The sequence below is a fragment of the Gorilla gorilla genome, chromosome 21 (assembly GCF_029281585.2).
Source record: "Gorilla gorilla gorilla isolate KB3781 chromosome 21, NHGRI_mGorGor1-v2.1_pri, whole genome shotgun sequence".
Classification (NCBI taxonomy): Eukaryota; Metazoa; Chordata; class Mammalia; order Primates; family Hominidae; genus Gorilla; species Gorilla gorilla.
Window position 1 is genome coordinate 45,686,294 of NC_073245.2, and position 27,267 is coordinate 45,713,560.

The 27,267-nt window shown below is 45.6% G+C and overlaps 1 protein-coding gene across 2 annotated transcripts in view; it reads left to right on the forward strand.

Annotated features, from left to right (window-relative positions):
- The first annotated feature begins 3,554 nt into the window (after positions 1-3,554).
- The window catches only part of CBFA2T2 (CBFA2/RUNX1 partner transcriptional co-repressor 2), a 153,894-nt gene continuing 130,181 nt past the window's right edge, over positions 3,555-27,267 (forward strand). Inside the window, exon 1 of one of the 2 annotated variants that reach the window (XM_019017466.4) lies at positions 3,555-3,793. In XM_019017466.4, coding sequence (XP_018873011.1) covers positions 3,760-3,793 — 34 coding nt within the window. In that variant the 5' untranslated portion in view covers positions 3,555-3,759. The remainder of the gene's footprint in view (positions 3,794-27,267) is intronic. The other variant, XM_055373329.2, reaches the window with a different exon arrangement.

Below are 27,267 nucleotides of genomic sequence, written 5' to 3' on the forward strand. Positions count from 1 at the left end.
CTCCTGGGTTCATGCCATTCTCCTGCCTCAGCCTCCTGAGTAGCTGGGACTACAGGCGCCCGCCACCACGCCCGGCTAATTTTTTGTATTTTTAGTAGAGACAGGGTTTCACTGTGTTAGTCAGGATGGTCTCGATCTCCTGACCTCATGATCCGCCAGCCTTGGCCTCCCAAAGTGCTGGGATTACAGGCGTGAGCCACCGCACCCGGTCAATAGTAATTATTTTTGAGACAGAGTCTCACTATCGCTAGACTGGAGTGCAGTGGCATGATCTCGACTTACCACAACCTCAGTCTCCCGGTTCAAGCGATTCTCCTGCCTCAGCCTCCCGAGTAGCTGGGATTACAGGTGCCCACCACAATGCGAGCTAATTTTTGTATTTTTAGTAGAGATGGGGTTTCACCATGTTGGCCAGGCTGGTCTCAAACTCCTGACCTCAGGTGATCCACCCGCCTCAGCCTTCCAAAGTGCTGAGATTGCAGGCATGAGCCACCGCATCCGGCCAAATTATTATCACTCTTTTTTTGAGGCACGGTCTTGCTCTGTCACCCATGCTGGAGTGCAGTGGTCGGATCACAGCTCACTGCAGCCTTGACCTCCTGGGCTCAAGCCAATCCTCCTGCCTCAGCCTCCTGAGTAGCTGGGACTACAGGCATGCACCATCATGCCTTGCTAATTTTTTTATTTTTTGTAGAAAGGAGGTCTCACTTTATTGCCCAGTCTTGAAAATTATTTTTTGATAGGAGCATTGGAGAGATTTTCACAAAGGAAGTGAAATTTCAGCTGGGCTGTTTACCCCATCTGAATTCCTCATAGCCTTTTACTTGTGGTTTAGAGACCCTTCCTGGGACTCTCTGAGTACATTGGTACCTTTTATTGTGTTTTCCAAAAACGTTCTAGGGAGGGCTTTCTTCATCAGTGCTCATGGCACTTTAAAGAATATATATATACATGCATGTTCTTTTCTTTTTTTTGAGATGAAGTTTCGCTCTTGTTACCCAGGCTGGAGTGCAATGGCGCAATCTCGGCTCACCGCAACCTCTGCCTCCCGGGTTTAAGTGATTCTTCTGCCTCAGCCTCCTGAGTAGCTGGTGTTACAGGCATGTGCCCAGCAAATTGTGTATTTTTACTAGAGACAGGGTTCTTCCATGTTGGTCAGGCTGGTCTCGAACTCCCAACCTCAGGTGATCTGTCTGCCTCAGTCTCCCAAAGTGCTGGGATTACAGGCATGAGCCACCATGCCTGATCACATATGTTATTTTCTTTTCTTCTTTTTTTTTTTTTGTTTTGTTTTGTTTTGAGACGGAGTCTTGCTTTGTGGCCCAGGCTGGAGTGCAGTGGCATGATCTTGGCTCACTGCAACTGCCACCTCCCAGGTTCAAGCCATCCTCCTGCCTCAGCCTCCTGAGTAGCTGAGACTACAGGCACACGCCACCACTCCTGGCTAACTTTTGTATTTTTAGTAGAGACAGGTTTTCACCATGTTGGCCAGGCTGGTCTCGAACTCCTGACCTTTTGTGATCTGCCCACTTCAGCCTCCCAAAGTGCTAGGATTACAGGTGTGAACCACTATACCCAGCTGGTATATGCACATATGTTCTTATTTCTACATTTTTTCTTCTTTTTTTGAGACAGGGTCTCACTCTGTTACTCACGCCTGATCTGTTAGATCAGGCCAGAGTACATTGGTCTGATCTGGGGTAACTGAAACCTCTGACTCCCTGGCTCATATGATCCTCCCACCTCAGCCTTCTGTGTAGCTGAGACTACAAGCGTGTGTGCACCACCATGTCTGGCTAATTTTTGTATTTTTTGTACAGGCGCGGTTTCCCCAGGCTAGTATTGAACTCCTGGACTCAAGCGATCCACCTGCCTTGGCCTCCCAAAGTGCCGGGATTAGAGGCATAAACCACTGTACCCGGCCGGCCTACATTCTGTCTTTTAAAATTTGTTTTCAATACACAAGTAAAATACAAATGCATTCTATATTCTTGGTGTGAGATATCTGAAATAATACTGAGAAACAAGAGTCTTTATTCTTTTCTTTTCTTTTCTTTTCTTTTCAGACGGAGCTTCCCTCTGTTGCCCAGGCTAGTGTGTAGTGGCGCGATTTCGGTTCACTGCAACCTCTGCCTCCCAGGTTCAAGCGATTCTCCTGCCTCGGCCTCCCGAGTAGCTGGGATTATGGACACCCGCCACCGCGCCCAGCTAATTTTTTTGTTTTGTTTTGTTTTGTTTTTTGAGAGGGAGTCTCGCTCTGTCACCCAGGCGGGAGTGCAGTTTCGTGATCTTGGCTCGGTGCAACCTCCGCCTCCGGGGTTCAAGCAATTCTCCTGTCTCAGCCTCCTGATTAGCTGGGATTACAGGCTTGTGAAACCACGTCCGGCTAATTTTTGTATTTTTAGTACAGACGGGGTTTCACCACGTTGGTCAGGCTGGTCTCGAAATCCTGAGCTGTGATCTGCCAGCTTCGGCGTCCCAAAGTGCTGGGATTACAGGGGTGAGCCACAGCTCCTGGCCTTGTTTTGTTTTTTTCATACGGAGTTTTGCTCTTGTTGCTCAGGCTGGAGTGCAATGGCTCCGATCTCGGCTCACTGCAACCTCCCCCTCCCGGATTCAAATGATTCTCCTGCCCCAGCCTCCCGAGTAGCTGGGACTAAAGGCACGCGCCACCGCACCAGGCTAATTTTTGTATTTTTATTTATTTATTTTTTTAGTAGAGATAGGGTTTCACCTTATCGGCCAGACTGGTCTTCAAACTCCTGACCTCGTGATCCTCCCGCCTCGGCCTCCCAAAGTGCTAGGATTACAGGCTTGAGCCACGGCGCCCGGCCCTAAGTTTTGTATTTTTAGTAGAGACAGCGTTTCGCCACATTGGCCAGACTAGTCTCGAAGTTCTGACCTCAGGTAATCCACCCCCCTTGGCCTCCCAAAGTGTTAGGATTATAGGCCTGAGCCACCGTGCCTGGTCTATTTTTTATTTTTATTTATTTATTTTTTTAATAGAGACGCTAGTCTCAAACTCCTGAGCTCAAGTGACTCTCCTTTGGCCTCCCAAAGTACTAGGATTACAGGCGTGGGCCACCACGCCCGGCCAACAGTTATTAAAATTACGATGATGAAATTTTAGGCATTTAGAATACTTCAGGCCAAAAACACTTTGAACGAGGGGGCTCGCTCAAAGGCATGCGCAAAAGCCATCAGGCCTGTACCTGGAGAACTCAGGTGAGACGCTGCCACTCATTGTAATCCCTCCGCCTAGCACTCGGTCCCCGAGCCTGGGCCACTGCCCTGGCTACACCGGGAAGCCTGGAGCTAGAAAGTGGGCCGTGCGCGTGACGGGCGCGCGTGACGCCGAGGGGGCAGGTCTGAGAAGCAGGCTGCGCCGGGATTCGGCGGTCGGTTCCCGCGGAAGGGGCGGGTCAGGTTAGGGGGCGGTGCTTAATGGGAGCTGGTCTTGGGGCCGGGCTTCCGCGTGCGTTGGCCTGGCGGCGAGAGCGCGCGGCGGGGGCGTGCCCGGCGGGCGGGGCGGGGCCAGCCGGGGGCGGGGCGGCGCGCGGCCTAACGGCGGCGGCGGCGGCGGCGGCGGCGGCGGCGGCGACGGCGACAGCAGCGGTGGTGGTGTCTGGTTAGCTAGGCGGCTGCAGCTCTCGCGGCGACGCCTGCGAGGGGCCCGGGCCGCGGGTCGAGGCGGGCGGCGCCCGCGAGGGACCCGTGTCGCGGGTAGAGGCGGGCGTCGCGCGGCGGCGGCGCTCGGCGATGGTAGGCGTCCCTGGAGCGGCCGCCTTCCAGCGTAAGTGGGGCGTGAATGCGGGCGGCCGAGGGGGGCGTGTGAGGGCCTGCGGCTCCGCAGGCGCGGTGATTCCGAGTGCCCCGGGCGCGAGGCCGGGAGTGGAAACTGAGGCCCGAAGCGGGGCGGCGGATCCAAGGTCACGCAGCGGGGCGGGCCTTCCCGGGCTCCTGAGGCCACCCCGTCGCTTCCTGCGCCGCCCGAAGAGCTCGGGGCTCACGGTGTGAGGGAAATTGTGGGGCCCGCGGCCTCGGAACTTAGGCCGGGCCGGCGTCCATGGGACTTGCCGGTGGGCAAGAATCATTTTGTTCTCCCAGCGCTGGGGCCACGAAGTCCGGCTCCTGGGGAAATACTACACCCGCCCGATGTTGAGGGTTGAAGGAGATGAGAATGGCCCCTCGGAGGGCCTGTTTGAGCGCAGGCTCGGTAGTTGGCTACCTGGGTTCACATCCAGTCTTCCCCATTTAGATAGTGACCTTGGCTCTCCCGGTGCCTCAGTTCCCCCATCTGCAAAATGGGGATGTGGAGTGGGTTCCCTCCCTCCCCCAGGATTCTTGGGTTTTGTGAGGCCAGTAAAACGCTTGACACCGACCGTGGCACACACACAATTGTGAAAACTGTCATTATTGTAATCCTCCTTTATTAATCTGATCCAGTGTGCACCGCACTCGGAAAAGTCCGAAATTAGGCTCTAGCCGTGTTAAGATTTTGTTTTGTTGTCTGTTAGTTCTGCTCCATGATCTAATTGTTATTCTTACTTCCATTTAGCCATTCCAGTATTTATCTAGTGTTCCTCCTTGATGTGTGAGATCCTTGGGGGAAGGGTGGCTTCTCTGAATAAGAACAATAAAATTTTAATTGTTTTTCATTATTGTAATTATAATAGCCAACATTTTTTTGAGCACCAGACATTTTGCATTCTATTCACTTATATTTATTAAATCATATAGTAAGTTTAAAAATACCATTCCAGGCCCTGGGAATACAACAATAAACAAGATAGACCGAACTGGGGTTTTGAGTTTAGTTAGGAGAGGGAGAGACATAGTAAATGAGGAAACAGATAAACATGTTTTGCATGTTTTTTTAATTGTTTAATCTTGGTGACATCCTAAGTAAGACATTATTTGGGGATGCCCATTTTGCAGAGGATGAAACTGAGTAACAGAAGGTACTCTGAGTACTAGTCTCAGAGCTGATGTCCTTAAACACGTGAAAGGGAGGCTTTACGCTTCTTTTTTTTTTGCACCCATTAAATGTTGGATTGAAGATAGAAAAAGTAGATACACCCAGCTTGCAGTTACTGCTTTTGATGGTCTGATCCATTCCTCATGAAATTTCCAACTAAAGAGGCAGATAGTGATTACTCTTTTAGGCTTGCAGAGGTACAGCATCTCTGTAAAATGAAAGGCTTTTTTTTTTTTTGGGACGGAATCTTGCTCTGTCGCCCAGACTGGAGTGCAGGGGTGTGATCTTGGCTCACTGCAGCCTCCGCCTCCTGGGTTCAAGCTATTCTCCTGTCTCAGCCTCCGGAGTAGCTGGGACTACAGGCATATGCCACCATGCTCGGCCAATTTTTTTATTTTATTTTATTTTATTATTTTTTTTGAGACGGAGTTTTGTTCTTGTTGCCCAGGCTGGAGTGCAGTAGTACAATATCGGCTCACTGCAACCTCACCCCGCCCCAGGTTCAAGCGATTCTCCTGCCTCAGCCTCCAGAGTAGCTGCGATTACAGGCGCCTGCCGCCACACCTGACTAATTTTTTTTGCATTTTTAGTAGAGACGGTTTTACCATGTTGGCCAGGCTGGTCGTGAACTCCTGACCTCAGGTGATCCATCTGCCTCAGCCTCTCAAAGTGGTGGGATTAGAGGCATGAGCCACCGCGCCCGGCCTTAATTTTTATATTTTTAGTAGAGACAGGGTTTCACCATATTGGTCAGGCTGGTCTCGAACCCCTGACCTCAGGTAATTCACCCACCTCAGCCTCCCAAAGTGCTGGGATTACGAGCGTGAGTCACCGAGCCTGGCCAGAAAGGACTTTTTATTTGAAAAAATTGGGGGGCTCTTCTGCCTATGAAGTAGTCTTCCTTTGTTTCTTTACTTCCATAATAAACTTGCTTTCACTTAAAAAAAAAAAGGTTGTGTCCAAATTTCTTTTGTGTAGTATTTAGTTTAAAATATGCCCAAAAGCACAACTTTTGCTTCTGTTATGTAACTACATTTTTGTTTTCTTTTTTCCTTTTTTTGAGACAGTCTCTCTCTGTCACCCAGACTGGAGTGCAGTGGTGTCATCATGGCCCACAGCAGCCTCAACCTCCTGGGTTCAAGTGATTCTCCTGCCTCAGCCACTTGAGTAGCTGGGACTCCGGGCGCCACCACACCCAGCTAATTTTTTTATTTTTTGTAGAGATGGAGTCTTGCTTTGTTGCCCATGCTAGTCTGGAAGTCCTGGGCTTGAGTAATCCTCCTTCCTCAGCCATCCAAATTGCTGGGATTAAAGTCATGAGCCACTTTGCCTGGCCTTTTTTAGTGTTTCTAAGAGAATTCTGTATTGCATTCCTAGACAGTACACTTGGTGTAGTACTCAACCTCCTGAGGAGCTGGGATTACAGGTGCTCACCACCATGCCTGGCTAATTTTTTTTTGTATTTTTTGTAGAGACTGGGTTTAACCATGTTTTGGCTGGGCTCCTGACCTCAAGTGATCTGCCCACCTCAGCCTCCCAAAGTTCTGGGATTACAAGTGTGAGCCTCTGCACCCGCCCTTGACTGAAGTTTTGGTTTTTTTTTTTTTTTGAGACGGAGTTTCACTCTTGTTGTTCAGGCTGGCGTGCAATGGCGTGATCTCGGCTCACTGCAACCTCTGCCTCCTGGGTTCAAGCAGTTCTCCTGCCTCAGCTTCCCAAGTAGCTGGTATTACAGGTGCGTGCCACCATGTCCGGCTAATTTTTATATTTACAGTAGAGATGGGGTTTCACTACATTGGCCAGGCTGGTCTCGAACGCCTGACCGCAGGTGATCTGCCCGCCTCGGCTTCCCAAAATGCTGGGATTACAGGCATGAGTAACCGCACCCGGCCTTGATTGAAGTTTTTAACTGGCATGCTGGGAAAGAGAATACAGGAGTTCAGTCTTTTTTTTTTTTTTTTTTTTTTTGAGACGGAGTCTCGCTCTGTCTCCCAGGCTGGAGTGCAATGGAGTGATCTCAGCCTACTGCAACCTCCACCTCCCGGGTTCCAGTGATTCTCCTGCCTCAGCCTGCTGAGCAGCTGGGACTACAGGCGCCCACTACCACGCCCGGCTAATTTTTTGTATTTTTTTAGTAGAGACGGGGTTTCACCGTGTTAGCCAGGATGGTCTCGATCTCCTGACCTCGTGATCCGCCCGCCTTGGCCTCCCAAAGTGCTGGGATTACAGGCGTGAGCCACCTCGCCCGGCCAGGAGTTCAGTCTTAAAATCGGTGCTTCAACCCCTGAGCCAGAGTCCTTGGGGAAGTAGTCTAGAACTGTGGCCTCACATGTTTGTTTTTTCTTTTTTTAAAACTGAGGTGGGGTCTTGCTCTGTTGCCCAGGTTCTGCTGCCCAGTGAGCATAGCTTCTGCAGCCTCTTATCTCTGGGGCTCAAGTCAGCCTCCCACCTCAGCCTCCCTAGTAGCTGTGACTACAGGCATGTATTGCCATGCCTGGCTAATTGTTTAAAAAGTTTTGTAGACATGGGGTTTCACTGTGTTTCTCAGGCTGGTCTTGAACTGCTGGGCTGAAGCGATCCTCCTGCCTCAGCTTCCCGGTGTTGGGAGTAGAGGCATGAGCCACCATACCTGGCCACCTAAAATGTTTTTAGTGTTCATTCCATCAGTAAATAGGGTTGAGTATGCACACACATTCTATGAATGTTTTATTTTTTGTTTTTTTATGTTTTTTTTTGAGACGAAGTTTTGCTCTTGTTGCCCCAGCTGGAGTGCAGTGGTGCGATCTCGGCTCACTGCATCGTCCATCTCCTGAATTCAAGTGATTGTCCTGCCTCAGCCTCCCAAGTACTGGGATTTCAGGTGTATGGCACCACCCCTGGTAATTTTGTGTTTTCAGCAGTGATAGGGTTTTACCATGTTGGTCAGGCTGGTCTCAAACTCCTGACCTAAAGTGATCCACCCGCCTTGGCATCCCAAAATGTTAGGATTACAGGCGTGAGCTACCGCGCCTGGCCTGAATGTTTGTTTTAAATGGCGATTATAGTGTGACTGTACTCTGTATTAGGCATATATATATATATATATATATATATATATTTTTTTTTTTTTTTTTTTTGAGACGGAGTCTCGCTCTGTTGCCCAGGCTGGAGTGCAGTGGCACGATCTCGGCTCACTGCAAGCTCCACCTCCTGGGTTCACGCCATTCTCCTGCCTCAGCCTCCCGAGTAGCTGGGACTACAGGCGCCCGCCGCCACGCCTGGCTAATTTTTTGTATTTTTAGTAGAAGCGGGGTTTTACCCTTTTAGCCAGGATGGTCTCGATCTCCTGACCTCGTGATCTGCCCGCCTCGGCCTCCCAAAGTGCTGGGATTACAGGCATGAGCCACCGTGCCCGGCCACTGTATTAGGTATATTGTTTTGTTTTTTTTTGTTTTGAGATGGAGTTTTGCTCTTGTTGCCCAGGCTGGAGTGCAATGGTGATCTTGGCTCACCACAACCTCCGCCTCCCAGGTTCAAGCAATTCTCCTGCCTCAGCCTCCCAAATAGCTGGGATTACAGGCATGCACCACCACACCCAGATAATTTTGTATTTTTAGTGGAGATGGGGTTTCACCATGTTGGTCAGGCTGGTCTCAAACTCCTGACCTCAGGTGATCCGCCCGTCTCAGCCTCCCAAAGTGTTGGGATTACAGGCGTGAGCCACCACGCCCGTCCTAGGTATGTTTTATAACATACAAAAATAGACATTTTACAGAAGGATAAGGTAAAATAAATGGAAGTAGCAGTTCCAACGCTGTCTTTCCACCCCCAGTGGTGAATTTTAACAATACCTCCTGGGGTGGAGATCATTGATCTTGTAGTAGTACCTTCTCAATCCATTAGGTCTATTGCTCTGATGAAAATCTAGTTTATTCGGTAGAAGTAAAATGTAATGGCTGGGTATGGTGGCTCGCGCCTGTAATCCCACCATTTGGAAGGTTGAGGTGGGCGGATCATCTGAGGTCAGGAGTTTTGAGACCAGCCTGGCCAACATGGTGAAACCCCATCTCTACTAAAAATACAAAAAGAAGCTGGCTGTGGTGGCGGGGGCCCGTAGTACCAGCTGAGGCAGGAGAATTGCTTGAAGCCAGGAGGCAGAGGTGGCCGTGAGCTGAGATCCCACCATTGCACTCCAGCCTGGGCAACAAGAGGGAAACTCTATCTCAAAAAAAAAAAAGGCCGGGCGCAATGTCTCATCCCTGTAATCCCAGCACTTTGGGAGGCTGAGGTGGGCGGATCACAAGGTCAGGAGTTCAAGACCAGCCTGGCCCACATTGTGAAACCCCGTCCCTACCAAAAAACGTACAAAAAAAATCAGCTGGGCGTGGTGGCGGGTGCCTGTAGTCCCAGCTACTTGGGAGGCTGAGGCAGGAGAATTGCTTGAAAGAAACTGCGGAGGTTGCAGTGTGCTGAGATCGTGCCACTGCACTCCAGCCTGGGCAACACAGCAAGACTCTGTCTCAAAAAAAGAAATAAAATGTAATGGTTAAGATTTAAATTCTAAAGTTTTGAAATTTAATTCTGGAGTTGTGCTGAGGTTAAAATCCTGGGAACCAATCCTAACAAGTTTTGAGACTTCAGGCTCATTACTTAACCTTCTTGTGCAGTTCATTTTCCTCATCTGAAAAATGGAGATAAAATTTCTACCCCATTTGCAGGTTTATTATGATGGTTAATATATGTTAATATATGTAAAGTACTTAAAACTGTGCTTGACACATTCTGTTATGGTGGTTGTTAGTGGCTGAGGGTATACCATCTGACTTAGGGTCTCAGTCTAGGAGGGGCCGTGCACAAGTCAACAGGTAATGATAAAGTGTTTTAAGTGCTTTAAGCGTAAGGCTTTTGGGAAGGCAGGGGAGACATAACTAATTATTCCTTGAGATTCCAGGTAAGGTCCAGCTAAAGGGGTGACATTAAACCAGGCTTTAAAGGAGAAGGGAGGCTTTTCCCAGGAGAAGGAAGGGTGAAGTCTACTGGCTGAAGGTAGTTGAGGGCTTGGTGAGTAGTTTATCAGATCTGGACCTACAGGGAACCTGATTGAAGCTTATATACCTTGTTAATAGTGAATTCTGGCTGGAGTTGTTCCTGGCAGGGGCCAGATGGCAAAGAAGCCTGTTACAGAACTTTTCACACCACCACAGCCCTTTCATTCTCTCTCTGGCACGTACCTCATTCTGCCTTCTTAGTTATCTAAGAATATAAGCTTCTAAATTATAAACTCCTTGAGGGTTTTGACAATGTTTACATTTTTGTAATTTTATTTTGCCTAGCAAGGTAAGTAGGAAGTTCATTAGTGTCGAGAAAGGTATATAATCATTGGACCTTCAAGTAAGTCTAAACAGTTAAAAGTGGAATGGTAAATGACCATATTTACTAGTGAAAAACTTGGTTACAAATGTTTTGTAGTAGATAGGACCTGTGCATTACTATTTAAAAGGGGTAAGAATGATCATCTTCAGTATCCCTTTCCTTATCTGGCACTTATCCATTAGGATTACAGAAGAGATCGGAAAGTGCATCAGAAAGGCTTGTCTGACGTTGAATAGGTACCTTTCGTTTGCTCTTCTAGGTCTACTTTCCATCCTTTTTCACCCTATCCTGTGCCCTGGGAAGCTGACTTACCTATATGGACTACATCAATGAGCTTCCTTCCCCTTTGAGGTTATGAAATTTATTTTCCTACTCCCGTCTCATGGGTTGTGCCCTTAGCTGACTCTGTCCCTTGATTGAAGGTCACTGCTTCTCTAAATGTGGTCCTCTCGGCCGGGTGCGGTGGCTCATGCCTGTAATCCCAGTACTTTGGGAGGCTGAGGCAGGCAGATCACCTGAGGTCGGGAGTTTGAGACCAGCCTGACCAAAATGGAGAAACCACATCTCTACTAAAAATACAAAATTAGCTGGGCAAGGTGGTGCATGCCTGTAGTTCCAGCTACTCAGGAAGCTGAGGCAGGAGAATTGCTTGAACCCAGGAGGTGGAGGTTATGGTGAGCAGAGATCACGCCATTGCACTCCAGCCTGGGTGACAAGAGCGAAACCCTGTCTCCAAAAAAAAAAAAAAAAAGAATGTGGTCCTTTCTGTGTGACACCCTCCATGTAGGTTTGGAAAGTTTTTGTTCCCTTTGGTCGTTGGGCCTAGAGATCTGGAGATGCTCTCATTAGTCCCAGGGTATTACAGCTATCCCTTGTGCCTATCTTGTACCCTGCTCACATATTTCTTTCTAGTTCCATTATTAAACCCTCCTTGAATTAACCTTACTGGAGTATGCCATGTTTCCTGCTGGGACCATGACTGTGTTTGAAGCTTGTATACTTTTTTTTTTTTTTGAGAAGGGGTCTCACTCTGTCGCTAGGGTACAGTGCGGTAGTGTGATCTGGGCTCACTACAATCTCTGCCTCCCAGGTTCCAGCGATTCTCCTGCCTCAGCCTCTCGAGTAGCAGGGACTACAGGCACACGCCACCACGCCCAGCTAATTTTTGTATTTTTAGTAGAGATGGGGTTTCACCATGTTGGCCAGGCTAGTGTGGATCACTTGACCTCGTGATCTGCCCGCCTTGGCCTCCCAAAGTGCTGGGATTACAGGCGTGAGCCACCACACCCAGCTTATTTTTATTTTTTTTATAGAGACAGGATGTTTCTATGTTTCCCATGCTGGTCTCTAATTACTGGGTTCCAATGATTCTCCTGCCTTGGACTCCCAAAATGCTAGGATTGCAGACGTGAGCCATTGAGTCCAGCCCTTCTTTGACTTTTGAGTAAGTTTATCCTAGTTTGGAACCAGTTAGTTTTCTTTTTATCTTACTGTATTTTTAAAATTTTTGTTTGTTAATTTTGAAACCAGGTTATGAGACCAACTTTTGTATTTTTGGTAGAGACAGGGTTTCTTCATGTTGCCCAGGCTGGTCTAGAACTCCTAGGCTCAAGTGATCCACCTGCCTTGGCCTCCCAACGTGCTGGCATTACAGGCGTGAACCACCATGCCTGGCCCAGTTAATTTTCTTTCTTTTTTTTTTTTTTTTGAGATGGAGTTTCCCTTTTGTTGCCCAGGCTGGAGTGCAGTGGCACAGTCTCGGCTCACTGCAACCTCTGCCTCCCAGGGTCAAGCCATTCTCCTGCCTCAGCTTCCCAAGTCGCTGGGTTTACAGGCATGCGCCACCACACCTGGCTAATTTTTGTATTTTTAGTGGAGATGGGGGTTTCATCATGTTGGCCAGGCTGGTCTCGAACTCCTGACCTCAGGTCATCCGCCCGCCTTGGCCTCCCAAAGTGCTGGGATTATAGGCGTGAGCCACCGCGCCCAACCCGACCTAGTTTTCTTATATACAGAATCAAAAAATTAGCAGAGAGGTTGGGCATGATGGTGGTGCCACTCAGCTGTAGTCCCAGTTACTCGGAAGGCTGAGGTAGGAGGATCGCTTGAGCCCAGGTGTTGGAAGCTGCAGTGATAGTGCCACTGCACTCCAGCCTGGGTGACAGAGAGACCCTGTCTCAAAATAATAAAAAATAATAATGGCCAGGCACAGTGGCTCACACCTGTAACCCCAGCACTTTGGGAGGCCGAGGCGGGCGGATCACTTGAGGTCAGGAGTTCGAGACCATCCTGGCCAACATGGCAAAACCCCATCTCTTCTAAAAATACAAAAATTAGCCAGGTGTGGTGGTGGGTGCCTATCATCTCAGCTACTCAGGAGGCTGAGGCAGGAGAATTGCTTGAACCCAGGGGGCGGAAGGTTGCAGTGAGCTGAGATCACGCTGCTTCATTCCAGCCTGGGCGAAAGAGTGAAACTCCGTCTAAAAAGAAAAAAAAAAATAAGCAGAGAGATTGACTTTAAGCTTGTTCTCAAGTGTTAAATGTTGTATAGGTTATGTGAATCCAGAGTTTTAGGCAGGAAGAATGGTTTAAATGATAGTGCTTAATGAATGAGTGCAGCCCTGGGATCAAGATGAGTTAATTCACTAAGTTCAGGGTAATGAAAATAGGAGGAAGAGGTGGGGAAGTAAGATTTCTCACCTGCCAATTTTGTTCTCATTCCTTAGAGTATTGTTTTGAATCTCATAGAAAGTGACCATTCTTTTGTAAAGATTTACTTCAAATCCCTGAAAGCTTGGAGGCTAATGAAGAAGAATCACTCTGGTTATTGTTTAGGCTTTGGTAAGATTACCAAGGAAGGGATCTCATAATGCCGTACTAATAGTTTACATGTGCGACATGAGCTAGTGTTTGTACATGTGACAGACCTTGTTTCTGGATTTTGTTAAGGCTGGTTAAGTAGCTTTTTGCCTCTGTCTCTGGTTTCTGTCTCTGGCCCCTTGAGGCTATCTGAAATTTTAGGAGTTGGGGTACCATAACTTGAACTTTTGAAATGAGTCAATAAGCAGATACGTCGACCGAGTATGACTTTAAGTCTAGTTGAATTCTTTTAAGAAAAAGTATTGGCTAGATTTTCTGCTGGGCATTTTTTATGTACATCAATCATCTCATTTAATTATAGATCAAACTTGGGAGAGAGTATCTCTGTTTTACTGATAAAGAAATCCTGGGCGACAGAGCGAGACTCCATCTCAGAAAAAAGAAAAAAAGAAATAAGAGTTAGAGAATTTAATTGTCCAAGGTCACACAGTTAATAAGTAGTAGATTCACTCTTCCTAACTAGTTTAATCTTGGTGTCAAGTTCATTCATTATACATTGAGTGTCCAAACACCGATTTTTTTTTTGTTTTTTTTTTTTTAAGACAGTCTCTGTCGCTCAGGCTGAGTGCAGTGGTGTGATCTTGGCTCACTGCAACCTCCACCACCGAGGTTCAAGCAGTTCTGTGCCTCAGCCTCCTGAGCAACTGGGACTACAGGCGCCCGTCACCACACCCGGCTAATTTTTGTATTTTTAGTAAAGACAGGGTTTCACCATCTTGGCCAGGCTGGTCTTGAACTCCTGACTTGTGATCTACCCGCCTCTGCCTCCCAAAGTGCTGGGATTATAGGCGTGAGCCACCGCGCCCAGCCAAAAACCCACTTTTTTTAAACCCTCTATCGCATGGCTTCTTTTTGCTAGACTAGGGGTTTTTAGACATGTGTTCTACAGGATCCCAGAGCTTCCTGAAGATAATTGATTTCCGATAATCTTTCTTCAACTTTCTTTCCCTAACAACTCTTCTTATTTAAAAAAAAAAGTCCAGGCCAGGCGCGGTGGCTCACGTCTGTAATTCAAGCACTTTGGGGAGGCTGAGGCTGGTGGATCAGCTGAGGTTGGGAGCTCAAGACCAACCTGACCAACATGGAGAAACCCCGTCTCTAATAAAAATACAAAATTATTCAGCCATGGTGGCGCATGCCTGTAATCACAGCTACTTGCGAGGCTGAGGTGGGAGAATCACTTGAACCTGGGAGGCAGAGGTTGTAGTGAGCCAAGATCGTGCCACTACACTCCAGCCTGGGCGACAGAGCAAGACTCTGTCTCAAAAAAATAAATAAAAATTAAAAAATTTTAAAAAGTCCAAATAATTGGGGTATGATTTAAAGATAGCTATATGAGACCTTGTTCAGGGGTATCCTAAGTTGGCCTTAGAGATGAATTAAAAAAAAAAAGGCAACAGAAACTGTCAGCAGTCTTTAACAATTCATCCCATATGTTTCCTGAGCTTAGCAGTGAAGCAGATGATGGCAGTGAACATCAAAAGCCCAAGAAATGTCCATGCTAATTTTGCATGGCTCTATGAGGAGCTGTCAAATATGGATCATCAAATATAGTATATAGACTATGCAATGAAGCTTTACTTTGCAATGTGGCTCTTTAAGATTTGATTTTACCCTTCTATTTTGTGTTGTAATTAAATGCAGAAATCAAAGTATAAATTCAGAATAACCCAGAGCTTGGTATCCTTCTGTCTGAATTTATAGCTTTGGAGTTGGCTAGACCTTTCAGTCAAATTAGCTGATGGTGACAAATATGTAATGTGACCTCTGTAGCAGCTCCAGTGAAATGTTAATATCAGGCATAGCACAGCTCCCTTGATACACTATTTTGGCTTTTTCCTCTCTTACGAATGTTTCCCTTATTTCTTTGTTAATTTAGCCATCTCCATGCAGAGGTCGTGCCTGCTTTTAATTTTTCGAAGCCACATGAGAACAGACATTTAAACAACACAGATTTATTCATTTTGGCCTTATATCCCTATATCCCTAGAGCTACACTAACTTTATGTCTGGGACTAAAGGTAGAAGTAGCTGAGATTAGGGAAATGCAGAATGGTGAGGGAGAAGTGCCGGGAGAGGTGATGGTTTTAGCTCCTGCATTCCCCAGCCAATTACTTAAATTTAGCTCCCCATTAATTTTCCCTTGATAAGTTGGTCTGGCTAAGTAGTTGAAACTATATTCTTAGCCTTCCTTTTTTTTTTTTTTTTTTTTTTTTTTGAGAGGGAGTCTCACTTTGTCGCCAGGCTGGAGTGCAGTGGTGCGATCTCGGCTCACTGCAACCTCCGACTCCCTGGTTCAAGTGATTCTCCTGCTGCAGCCTCCTGAGTACCTGGGATTACAGGCACATGCCACCACACCCAGCTAATTTTTGTATTTTTAGTAGAGACGGGGTTTCACCATGTTGGCCTGGATGGTCTGGATCTCCTGACCTCAGGTGATTCACCTGAGTCAGCGTCACAAAGTGCTGGGATTACAGGCATGAGCCACTGCGCCTGGCCTAATTATAAAATTTTATTTAATTTTTTATTTTGTAGAGATGAGGTCTCACTTTGTTGCCCAGGCTGATCTCAAACTCCTGGGCTCAAGTTATTCTCCCACCTCAAGCTCCGAAAGTACTGGGATCACAGGCGCGAGCCACCTTATGTGGCACTAGCCGGGATTATAGACAAGCGTCAGCTAATTTTTGTTGTTGTTTCTGTCAGTCCTTCCTTACTTATTAGTTAATATTCTTCTGCAGAGCATTTTCTTATCTTTGTGTATATATATTAATATGGATTTATGGATTCTTATTTTAATAATCTGTTACTGTCATTATTTGTTGTGTTCACATTGTTCCAGATTTGGCCAGGGAGATCCCCTTCAAGCTGGCTTTTGTGTCATTTTGACACATTCCCACATCTTTTAACTGCTTTTTTTGACACACCAAAAAGGTGTTGTAGGCTTAGTTTCTGCTCTTCATTTTTTTTTTTTTTTTTTGTGTGTGTGTGTGTTTGTGTGACGGAGTCTCGCTCTGTCGCCCAGGCTGGAGTGCGGTGGCCCGATCTCGGCTCACTGCAAGCTCCGCCTCCCGGGTTCACGCCATTCTCCTGCCTCAGCCTTCCGAGTAGCTGGGACCACAGGCGCCCGCCAACACACCCGGCTAATTTTTTGTATTTTTAGTAGAGACGGGGTTTCACCGTGTTAGCCAGGATGGTCTGGATCTCCTGACCTGGTGATCTGCCTGCCTCGACCTCCCAAAGTGCTGGGATTACAGGCGTGAGCCACCGCGCCCGGCCTAATTTCTGCTCTTCTTACCCTCTTCTTGGAATCGGCCATTTCTCCAAACTGTTTCTCTCCTAATTCCTTTCAGTGGAGAAAATTATTTAGAAATCAAGATTTGGAGGCAGGGCGCGGTGGCTCACGCCTGTAATCCCAGCACTTTGGGAGGCCGAGGCGGGTGGATCAGGAGGTCAGGAGATCGAGACCATCCTGGCTAACACGGCGAAACCCCATCTCTACTAAAAAATACAAAAAATTAGCCGGGCTTGGTGTCGGGCGTCTGTAGTCCCAGCTACTCGGGAGGCTGAGGCAGGAGAATGGCGTGAACCCGGGAGGCGGAGCTTGCAGTGAGCCGAGATCGCGCCACTGCGCTCCAGCTTGGGTGACAGAGCGAGACTCTGTCCCAAAAAAAAAAGATTTGGATGCTGTGTGTGCTCATTCCTATTGGAATATTGTTTTTTAGAACCTCTTAATGGACAGAGCTAGGAAATATATACACACACATACATATACACATATCAAAAAATATGTATCTAAATTTCTTTCTTTCTTTTTTTTTTTTTTTTTTTTGAGATGGAGTCTCACCCTGTCGCCCAGGCTGGAATGCAGTGGCGCAATCTCAGCTCACTGCAACCTCTGCCTCCCGGGTTCAAGCGATTCTCCTGCCTCAGCCTCCCGACTAGCTGGGATTAAAGGCGCCCGCCATCAGGCCCAGCTAATTTTTGTATTTTTAGTAGAGACGGGGTTTCACCATGTTGACCAGGCTGGTCTCGAACTCCTGACCTCGTGATCCGCCCGCCTCGGCCTCCCAAAGTGCTGGGATTACAGGCGTGAGCCACCGCACCTGGCCATTTTGTGTGTATTTTTAGGAAAAAATTTATTGTATAAAACTAGATAACAGTGAAATATATTCATTTTGTATGGTTTATTTATTTATCTTTTTTTCTTGGTGCTTCTGTCTTGGCAGAGTCTCAGAATAACTTGAAATTGTTTTTAAATTTTTTGTTTGTGACAGGGTCTTACTATGTTGCCCAGGCTGGCCTCAAACTCCTGGCCCAAGCGAATCTCCTGCCTCGATCTCGCAAAGTACTGGGATTCAGGCATATGCCACTGTGCATGGCCAGGATGTAATTTATATACAATCAAATTTATTTTTTTTTTTTTGTCAGTGGGTAGAGAAAAAAACTTGCTCTTTTTCATGGCATAGTTCTATTAGTTTTGTATTATTAGTATGCAGTTGTAATCATCAAACCAGATAGAGATAATTTTCATTCTTCCTGTAAGTTTTCTCGCACCCCTTTCTTTTCAGCTAGCTCTTGGAAGCTACTAGTTTATACTGGTTTTTGTCACTCATAGTTTTATGGGGGTTTTTGTTTGCTTGTTTCTCTTTTTCTTTTCTATAATGTCATATACATGGAATCATACAGTATGTAACCTTTGTGTCTGATGTGTTTCACTTACCATAATGCTTTTGAGATTCATCCACGTTGTGTCATGTATCTATAGGTTGTTCCTTTTTATTGTTGAGTGACATGTTATGTTCACCAGCTGATGGACATTCGAACTGTTTCCCATTTTGATGATTATGAATAAAGCTTTAAATATTCATATACGGTTCTGCATGTGGACATATGTTTTTCTCTCTCTTGGATAAATACCTAGGCATGGGATTGCTGGGTTCTATGGTAATTTCATATTTAACTTTTTTTTTTTTTTTTTTTTAAGATGGAGTCTTGCTCTGTCAGTTAGGCTGGAATGCAGTGGCGTGGCTCACGGCAGCCTCCGCCTCCTGAGTTTAAGCAAATTCTCCTGCCTCAGTCTGCCGAGTAGCTGGGATTACAGGTGTGCACCGCCACGCTTGGCTAATTTTTGTATTTTTAGTAGAGATGGGGTTTCACCGTGTTGTCCAGACTGTCTCGAAATCCTGACCTCAGGTGATCCACCCACCTTGGCCTCCAAAAGTGCTGGGATTAAAGGTGTGAGCCACCACGCCCGGCCTATACTTAACTTTTTTGGAAACTGCCAAAATGTTTTCCAAAATGGCTATACCATACCATTTTGCATTTCCACTAGTAATGTATGACAGTTTCACTTGCTTGTTGGTATTTTTGTTTTGTTTTGTTTTGTTTTAGAATTAATTGTTAAGGAAGCACTATATCTGGGTGAAATCAATTTTGGTCATCTCATTTCTACAATGAAAGGAATACTCTCTGTTACTTGTTTTAGAATGTAGGGTCCCTTGCTATTTATATTCTTTTGGGGTTAGTGCAGTTCTTATTTACACATCATTCGCAGAAATAATGGTAACTACCATTTGTGTATCAGAACAATTTTCACATATCTAATTTTTATAGCAATTAAGGTAGGTAGAAGTGTCTTCATCCTCTTAACTTGTATAAGGAGATTGGTTCGGGTAATCAGGTGATTTACTCACTGTCACACGGCTAGAATGTGAGAGTGTGGCTTTTTGGATTTGGAGCTGTGAGGGGACATTCTGTCTCTCTTTTAAGTAGAGGTGTAATAGAGGAAGATATGGGTGTCATCCCAGTCCTTTCTTTTACCTCAAATTCATAAGCAGTGCAGTCTTGAACAATTCATATTTGAATTTTGAGTTAATTTCATCTTTTCACCTGTCTACCTGAAAAGGTGAGAATCAGTTGAGGGACTGTTAAAGGATGTTTTGAACACTGTATGTTACCTCATGATTAATTTTATAGTACTCTCCATTTGTAGTGGTTTCCATAGTTGTTTATGGGAACAAGTTTGCAGGAAAAAAATGGTTGAATAGAAGTAGAAGGGGTCGGCCGGGTGCAGTGGCTCACGCCTGTAATCCCAGCACTTAGGGAGGCCGAGGCGGGTGAATCACTGGAGGTCAGAAGTTCGAGACCAGCCTCAACATGGAGAAACCCCCATCTCTGCTAAAAATACAAAATTAGCCAGGCGTGGTGGTGCATGCCTGTAATCCCAGCTACTCAGGTAGCTGAGGCAGGAGAATTACTTTAACCTGGGAGGCGGAGGTTGCAGTGAGCCGAGATCGCGCCATTGCACTCCAGCCTGGGCAACAAGAGCGAAACTCTTGTTTCAAAAAACAAAAGAAAGAAATGGAAGGGGTCAGGTGTGGTGGCTTAGGCTTGTAATCCTAACACTTTGGGGGGCTGAGGCACATGGATCACTTGAGATCAGGAGTTCAAGACCAGCCTGGCCAGCATGGGGAAACCCTGTCTCTACTATAAGTATGAAAATTAGCCAGACTGGTGGTGCACGCCTGTAATCCTAGCTATTAGGGAGGCTGAGGCAGGAGAATTGTTTGAACCCAGAAGGTGGAAGTTGCAGTGAGCTGAAATCGTGCCACTACACTCCAACCTAGGGGACAGAGTAAGACTGTCTCAAAAAAAATAAAAATAAAAATAAAAAAAGGAAAGAAATAGAAGGGGCTGGGTGTGGTGGCTCAAGCCTATAATCCTAGCATTTTGAGAGGCCACGGTGGGAAAATTGCTTGAGTCCAGGAGTTTGAGACCACACTGGGCCAACACAGACCCTGTCTCTACAAGATAATAATAATAGTCATAATAATATAAATTAATACAAAAAAGAAGAGAAGCAATTTAATACAGGAGCTTAATAGCAAAATGGCCAGTACTACTACAATACACACAGAGACACAGGTCCCCTCTTTTTTCATATTTACTTTGTTTTATGTAATACATAAATACATTGAAAAAAATTAATACAGATAAAATAAAAATCCACTTCCTACACTAAGTGAAACCATTAACAACTGTATTATGGAGCTGTTAGATGCAGGGATTGCGCTAAGTGCCATAGGGCTGCCAAGGTAGGTAAGATTCAGTCCCGGTCCTCAGTGATTTTCTAGTTTTCCTTCTGTGCCCTAACAGTTTTTGGATAGCTCTTGTAATAAAAACTTGTAAACAGATGTTTTAAGTTTAGATAGTGATTAACCATCTTTTCCTCTTGTAATTGATGCCATCGAGTGAGAGTTCTGTTGGGAAATAGTGAAACAAGGATTCTGGTTCAATCAATGGAGGCAGGGAATTTCTGAGGAAGGAGATGGGATGCCATCCATGCCCCAGAGCCACTGAGCACTTAGCTGCAGCTGTGGACAGCAACACTTGGCTAGCTATGAGTTTTCTGTAGGTCTCTAAATAGTTCATGCTAATTTTGTGGATGTTGGACTCTGAGGAATGGTGTGTTCAATGGGGAGAATGTCCATAAAAACTGTAACTAGTAAGTAGCCATTTGGAATACTGAAATAAATCAATTTCTGATTATGTGAATGTCCCTTTTTTGTAAATTATTTTAGCTTACTTGCCAGTTCAGTTTCTTGGTGTTACCCTGTTAGTTAAATTCAATATGTCATTTATTTAAGGGCCTGATATTTGTATTCTATTAGAAGAACAAACAGCTAATTATACTAGAAGGTGGACTATAATGAATTCTCATTACAGTGACTAAAAGTTATTGATTTTCTAGGATATTCTTGATTTCAAATATTTACTTTGACAAACGTTTATTGAATTCCTTGTATCAGATCTTGGGGGATATAAAGAGTTCTGAGGTCCTGGAGGACTATGTAGTCCAGTAAGGGAGATTGATAGCTTCAGTACCAAATGCTAAGCAGTGTTAATGGCAAGTAACATCCTACCAAGGATGGGCATCTGACCTAATGTGTAAGTATGCATGTGTGGGTGTGTTTCAAAAAAGGCTTCTTAGAGAAAATGATATCTGTTTTGAGCCAATCTGTTTTTCCTTACAACTTAAAAAAATAATTTTTGGACTGGCTATGTATTTAGCTAATTTAACATTTGAAACGAACAAAGAATATTTATTGAAGTTTCTCTCACCTCTGCACCAGCCAGTCTTTTCCCCTTCCTGGAAGCAGCTAGCATTACCATTTTTTTCTGGACCCTTTCGATACATTCCTGTAGGCCATATAATATCAGTAGGTAAAGAACTTCCTCATTTTGCATTGTATTTCATTGTATGACTGCACCATACTTTTCCCCCCCTACTGCTGATGGACATTTACCTTTCAATCCTTTGCTGTTGCAAACAATGCTGCATAACCTTGTAGCAACTGTCTTTTCATAGATCTGTAAATTCCTAGAAGTAGAACTGCTGGGGTTAAGGGGTTTGCCTATTTGTGTAATTTTGATAGATGTTGCCAGAATACCCTCTGGAGAGGTATATCAGCTTTTATACTTCTACCAGCAAAGCATGACCCAAGTGAAGAATGGGTAGGAGATGGGTGAAGTTGAGGCTGGGTCAGGTTTATGAGTGTGAGGGGGACTGAAAGTAGTTATGTATTATTGAAGTGTGAAGTGCTGGGTAAAGAATAGCAGGAGATGAGAGTAGGAAGCAGACAGGGGTCAGGTCCCTTTGCCTTTGTGTTGTTTTTGTTTGTTTGATAGCCTCTCACTCTGGCCCAGGCTAGAGTGCAGTGGCGCAATCTCAGCCCACTGCAACCTCCGCCTCCCGGGTTCAAGTGATTCTCCTGCCTCAGCCTCCCAAGTAGCTGGTATTACAGGTGTGCGCCACCACACCTGGCTAATTTTTGTGTTTTTGGTAGAGATGGAGTTTCGCCATGTTGCTCAGGCTGGTGTCGAACTACTGGGCTCAAGTGATCTGCCTACCCTGGCCTGCCAAAGTGCTGGGAGAACAGGTGTGAGCTACTGCACCCTGCCTGCCTTTGTTTTTATGCTTGTATTTTTTTGTTTGTTTGTTTTTTTAGCTTTTAAGTTGAGGGCTACATGTGCAGATTTGTTACATAGGTAAACTTGTGTCATGGGTGTTTGTTGTACAGATTACTTCCTCACCCAGGTATTAGCCTACTACCTGTTATTTTTCCTGATCCTATCCCTCCTCCCACCCTCTACTTTCCCATAGGCTCCAGTGTGTTTTGTTCCCCTCTTATATGTCTATGTGTTCTCATCATTTAGCTCCCACTTGTAAGTGAAAACATGCGGTATTTGCTTTTCTTTTCCCATGTTAGTTTGCTAAGGATAATGGCCTCCAGTTCCATCCATGTCCCTGCTGCAAAGGACATGATCTTCTTTTTTATGGCTGCATTTATAAGACAAGAGGGGTTTATTTAAACTTCTGCTTTCAGAAGTAGGAAATTGGGATCCCATTAGGACTTAACTTAATTGGTTTGATTTCAGCTTTTTTTTAGCTTGGAGGCTGCTGAAGAGTTAATTTATTGTGTGAGAGTTTGGCCGTGTGTGGAGCACAAACTTACTTGTTTTAAAGAAAGGATTTCTTTGTACATTTATTCATTTGCCAGATCAGTCGTTTACATGTGAACCCTCTTCACAGTTAGTTATAGGGAAAACAAGCAGATAATTCATGCCAGTTAATTATTACAATATGTCAGACTTGGCTGGGTGTGGTGGCTCACACCTGTAATCCCAGCACTTTGGAAGGCCGAGGTGGGCAGATCATCTGATGTCAGGAGTTTGAGACCAGCATGGCCAACATGGTGAAATCCCTTATTTACTAAAATTACAAAAATTATCTGGGTGTGATGGCGCACACCTGTAGTCCTAGCTACTTGGGAGGCTGAGGTAGGAGAATCACTTGAACTCTGGAGGTGGAGGTTGCAATGAGTCAAGATTGCACCACTGCACTCCAGCCTAGGCAACACAGCGAGACTCCCTCTCAAAAAATAAAAAATAAAAAGAACACGACAGACTGATTCAGATCCCAAGATTAAGGGGGAAAACAAGGCTTCAGATTTTATTAAACTTATCCTAAATAATGATGTTTTTAAAAGGAAACCTTTGGGGAAATAATCTGTCGGTAACAGATGTCTAAATTTTTCCTTATTTGAAAAAGTCCTGGCTGGGCACGGTGGCTCACACCTGTAATCCCAGCAATTTGGGAGGCCGAGGTGGGTGGATCATTTGAGGTCAGGAGTTTGAGACCAGCCTGGCCCAATGTGATGAAACCTCGTCTCTACCAAAAATACAAAAATTAGCTGAGCATGGTGGTGGGCTCCTGTAATCCCAGCTACTTGGGAGGCTAGGGCAAGAGAATCTCTTGAACGTGGGAGGTAGAGCTTGCAGTGAACTGAGATCACATCACTGCAGTCCAGCCTGGGAGATAGAGTAAAACTCTTTTTTTTTTTTTAAATGCAAGTTCTAGGGTACATGTACACAATGTGCAGTTTTGTTACATAGGTATACACGTGCCATGTTGGTTTGCTGCACCCATTAACTCGTCATTTACATTAGGTATTTCTCCTAATGCTATCCTGCCCCCTGCCCCCAACCGCACCACAGGCCTCGGGGTGTGATGTTGCCTGCCCTGTGTCCAAGTGTTCTCATTGTTCAGTTCCCACCTGTGAGTGAGAACATGCGGTGTTTGGTTTTCTGTCCTTGTGATAGTTTGCTCAGAACGATGGTTTCCAGCTGCGTCCATGTCCCTGCAAAGGACATGAACTCATTGTTTTTTATGGCTGCATAGTATTCCATGGTGTATATGTGCCACTTTTTCTTTTTTTCTTGTTTTTTTTTTTTTGGAGACAGAGTCTCACTCTGTCGCCCAGACTGGAGTGCAGTGGTGCTATCTCGGCTCACTGCAAGCTCCACCTCCCGGGTTCATGCCATTCTCCTGCCTCAGCCTCCCGAGTAGCTGGGACTACAGGTGCCCTCCACCATGCCCGGCTAATTTTTTTTGTATTTTTAGTAGAGACGGGGTTTCACTTGTTAGCCATGATGGTCTCAATCTGCTGACCTCGTGATCCGCCCGCCTCGGCCTCTGGAAGTGCTGGGATTACAGGCGTGAGCCACCACGCCCGGCCACATTTTCTTAATCTAGTCTATCATTGATGGACATTTGGGTTGGTTCCAAGTCTTTGCTGTTGTGAATAGTGCCGCAATAAACATACTTGTGCATATGTCTTTATAGTAGCATGATTTATGATCCTTTGGGTATATGCCCAGTAGTGGGATCGCTGGGTCAAATGGTATTTCTAGTTCTAGATCCTTGAGGAATCACCACACTGTCTTCCACAATGGTTGAACTAGTTTACACTCCCACCCACAGTGTAAAAGCATTCCCATTTCTCCACATCCTCTCCAGCATCTGTTGTTTCCTGACTTTTTAATGATTGCTATTCTAACTGGTGTGAGATGGTATCTCATTGTGGTTTTGATTTGCATTTCTCTGATGACCAGTGTTGATGAGCATTTTTTATGTGTCTGTTGGCTGCATAAATGTCTTCTTTTGAGAAGTGTCTGTTCATATCCTTCGCCCACGTTTTGATGGGGTTGTTTGTTTTTTTCTTGTAAATTTGTTTAAGTTCTTTGTAGATTCTGGATATTAGCCCTTTGTCAGATGGATAGATTGCAAAAATTCTGTAGGTTGCCTGTTCACTCTGATGGTAGTTTCTTTTGCTGTGCAGAAGCTCTTTAGTATAATTAGATCCCATTTGTCAATTTTGGCTTTTGTTGCCATTGCTTTTGGTGTTTTAGTCATGAAGTCCTTGCCCATACCTATGTCCTGAATGGTATTGCCTAGGTTTTCTTCTAGGGTTTTTATGGTTTTAGGTCTAATATTTAAGTAGTTAGTCCATCTTGAATTAATTTTTGTATAAGGTGTAAGCAAGGGATCCGGTTTCAGTTTTCTACATATGGCTAGCCGGTTTTCCCAGCACCATTTATTAAATAGGGAATCCTTTCCGCATTTCTTGTTTTTGTCGGGTTTGTCAAAGATCAGATGGTTGTAGATGTGTGGTGTTATTTCTGAGGCCTCTGTTCTGTTCCATTAGTTTATATATCTGTTTTGGTACCAGTACCATGCTATTTGAGCAAAACTCTTAAAAAAAATGGTTTATGTAAAGAGAAAAGTAACAGAAAAAAGGCTGTCTTCCAAAAGGATTACAGGTGTGAGCCATCATGCCCGGCCATAAGCTTTTTATTAAACAGACAAAATGCATAAATCATAAATGTACAGCTCAGTGAATTTTCACAAAGTAATCATATCTGTGTAGCTACTATGTAGATCAAGAAATAAAACATTAGGGCATGGTGGTGCATGCCTGTAGTCCCAGCTACTCAGGAGGCTGAGGCAGGAAGATCACTTGAGCCCAGGAGTTCTGAGGATGCAGTGAGCCATGATCATGCCACTGCACTCCAGCTTGGGCTACAGAGCAAGACCCTGTCTCAAGAAAAAGAAGGCTGGGCACAGTGGCTTACGCCTGTAATCCCAGCACTTTGGAAGGCCAAGGCAGGCAGATCACTTGAGGTCAGGAGTTTGAGACCAGCCAGGCCAACATGTGAAACCCTGCCTCTACTAAAAATACAAAGATTAGCTGGGCGTGGTGGCGTGCGCCTGTAGGCCCAGCTACGTGGGAGGCTGAGGCAGGAGAATCGCTTGAACCCAGGAGGGGGAGGTTGCAGTGAGCTGAGATCTACGCCACTGCACTCCAGCCCAGCGACAGAGCGAGACTCCGTCTTCAAAAAACAAAAATTAGCCGGGCATGGCGGTGTGCACCTGTTAATCCCAGCCTCTCGGGAGGCTGAGGCAGGAGAACCACTTGAACCTGGGAGGCAAATGTTGCAGTGAACCAAGATGGGGCTACTGCAGTCCAGCCTGGGCGACAGAGCAAGACTCCCTCTCAACAAAAAAAAAGTAAAAGAAAACATTAACAGCAACCACTTCAGAAGCCTACCTCCTTACTTGCCAGTCACTGTCCCTCCTTCTCCAAGGGGTAACCACTATCCTGACCCCTATCACCATTCATTAGTTTTGCTTTATTCTTTTTGAACTTTATATAAAGAGTCATATAATGTGCATTCTTCCATATCTGGCTTCTTTTGCTCAACAGTAATGATACATGTTCTTGTGTTAGTAATAATAGTCCATTCTCAAATTTCTGTCTAGAGTTTTGCCACAGTAATATACCACAGTCAGTCCATTCTGCTGTTGAGGTATATTCTGATTGTTTCTAGTTTTGGACTATTAGGAATAACGCTGCAGGGAACATTCTTCTGTGTATGTGGGTGCACGTATGTATGTCTTTTTTTTTTTTTTTTTTGGAGACGGAGTCTCAACTGTGTTGTCCAGGCTGGAGTGCAGTGGCGCGATCTTGGGCTGACTGCGAGCTTCCGCCTCCCGGGTTCAAGCATTTTTCCTGCCTCAGCCTCCCAAGTAGTTGGGACTACAGGCTCCTGCCACCAAGCCCAGCTAATTTTTTGTTTTTTAGTAGAGACAGGGTTTCACTGCATTAGCCAGGATGGTCTCGATCTCCTGACCTTGTGATCCACCCACCTTGGCCTCCCAAAGTGCTGGGATTACAGGCGTGAACCACCGCACCCGGCCACGTATGTATGTCTTTTTGTTGGGTGTATGCCTAGGAATGGGATTGGAGGGACATACAGTGTGCATATGTTCAGCTTTAGTAGATGCTGCTGCTGTCAAAGTTTTCCAGAGTTGTTCTGTCAGCCAATGCTTGCATCAGCAGTCTGTGAGAGTTCCATTTATTACACATCCTCTCCAGACTAACAACTTGCTGTTGTTAGTATTTAACCTTTTTGAAGAGCCTCTGCTTTGTGAGATAGGTAGAGGGCATACAGTTGTGAAGAAAACAGTGCTGCTTTCATAGACCGTAATGGTTTTTTTTTTTTAGATAGAGTCTCACTCTGTCTCCCAGGCTGGAGTGCAGTGGCACAGTCTCAGCTCACTGCAACCTTCACCTCTCAGGTTCAAGCGATTCTCCTGCCTCAGCCTCCCAATTACAGCTGGGATTACAGGTGCCCACCATCACGCCCGGCTAATT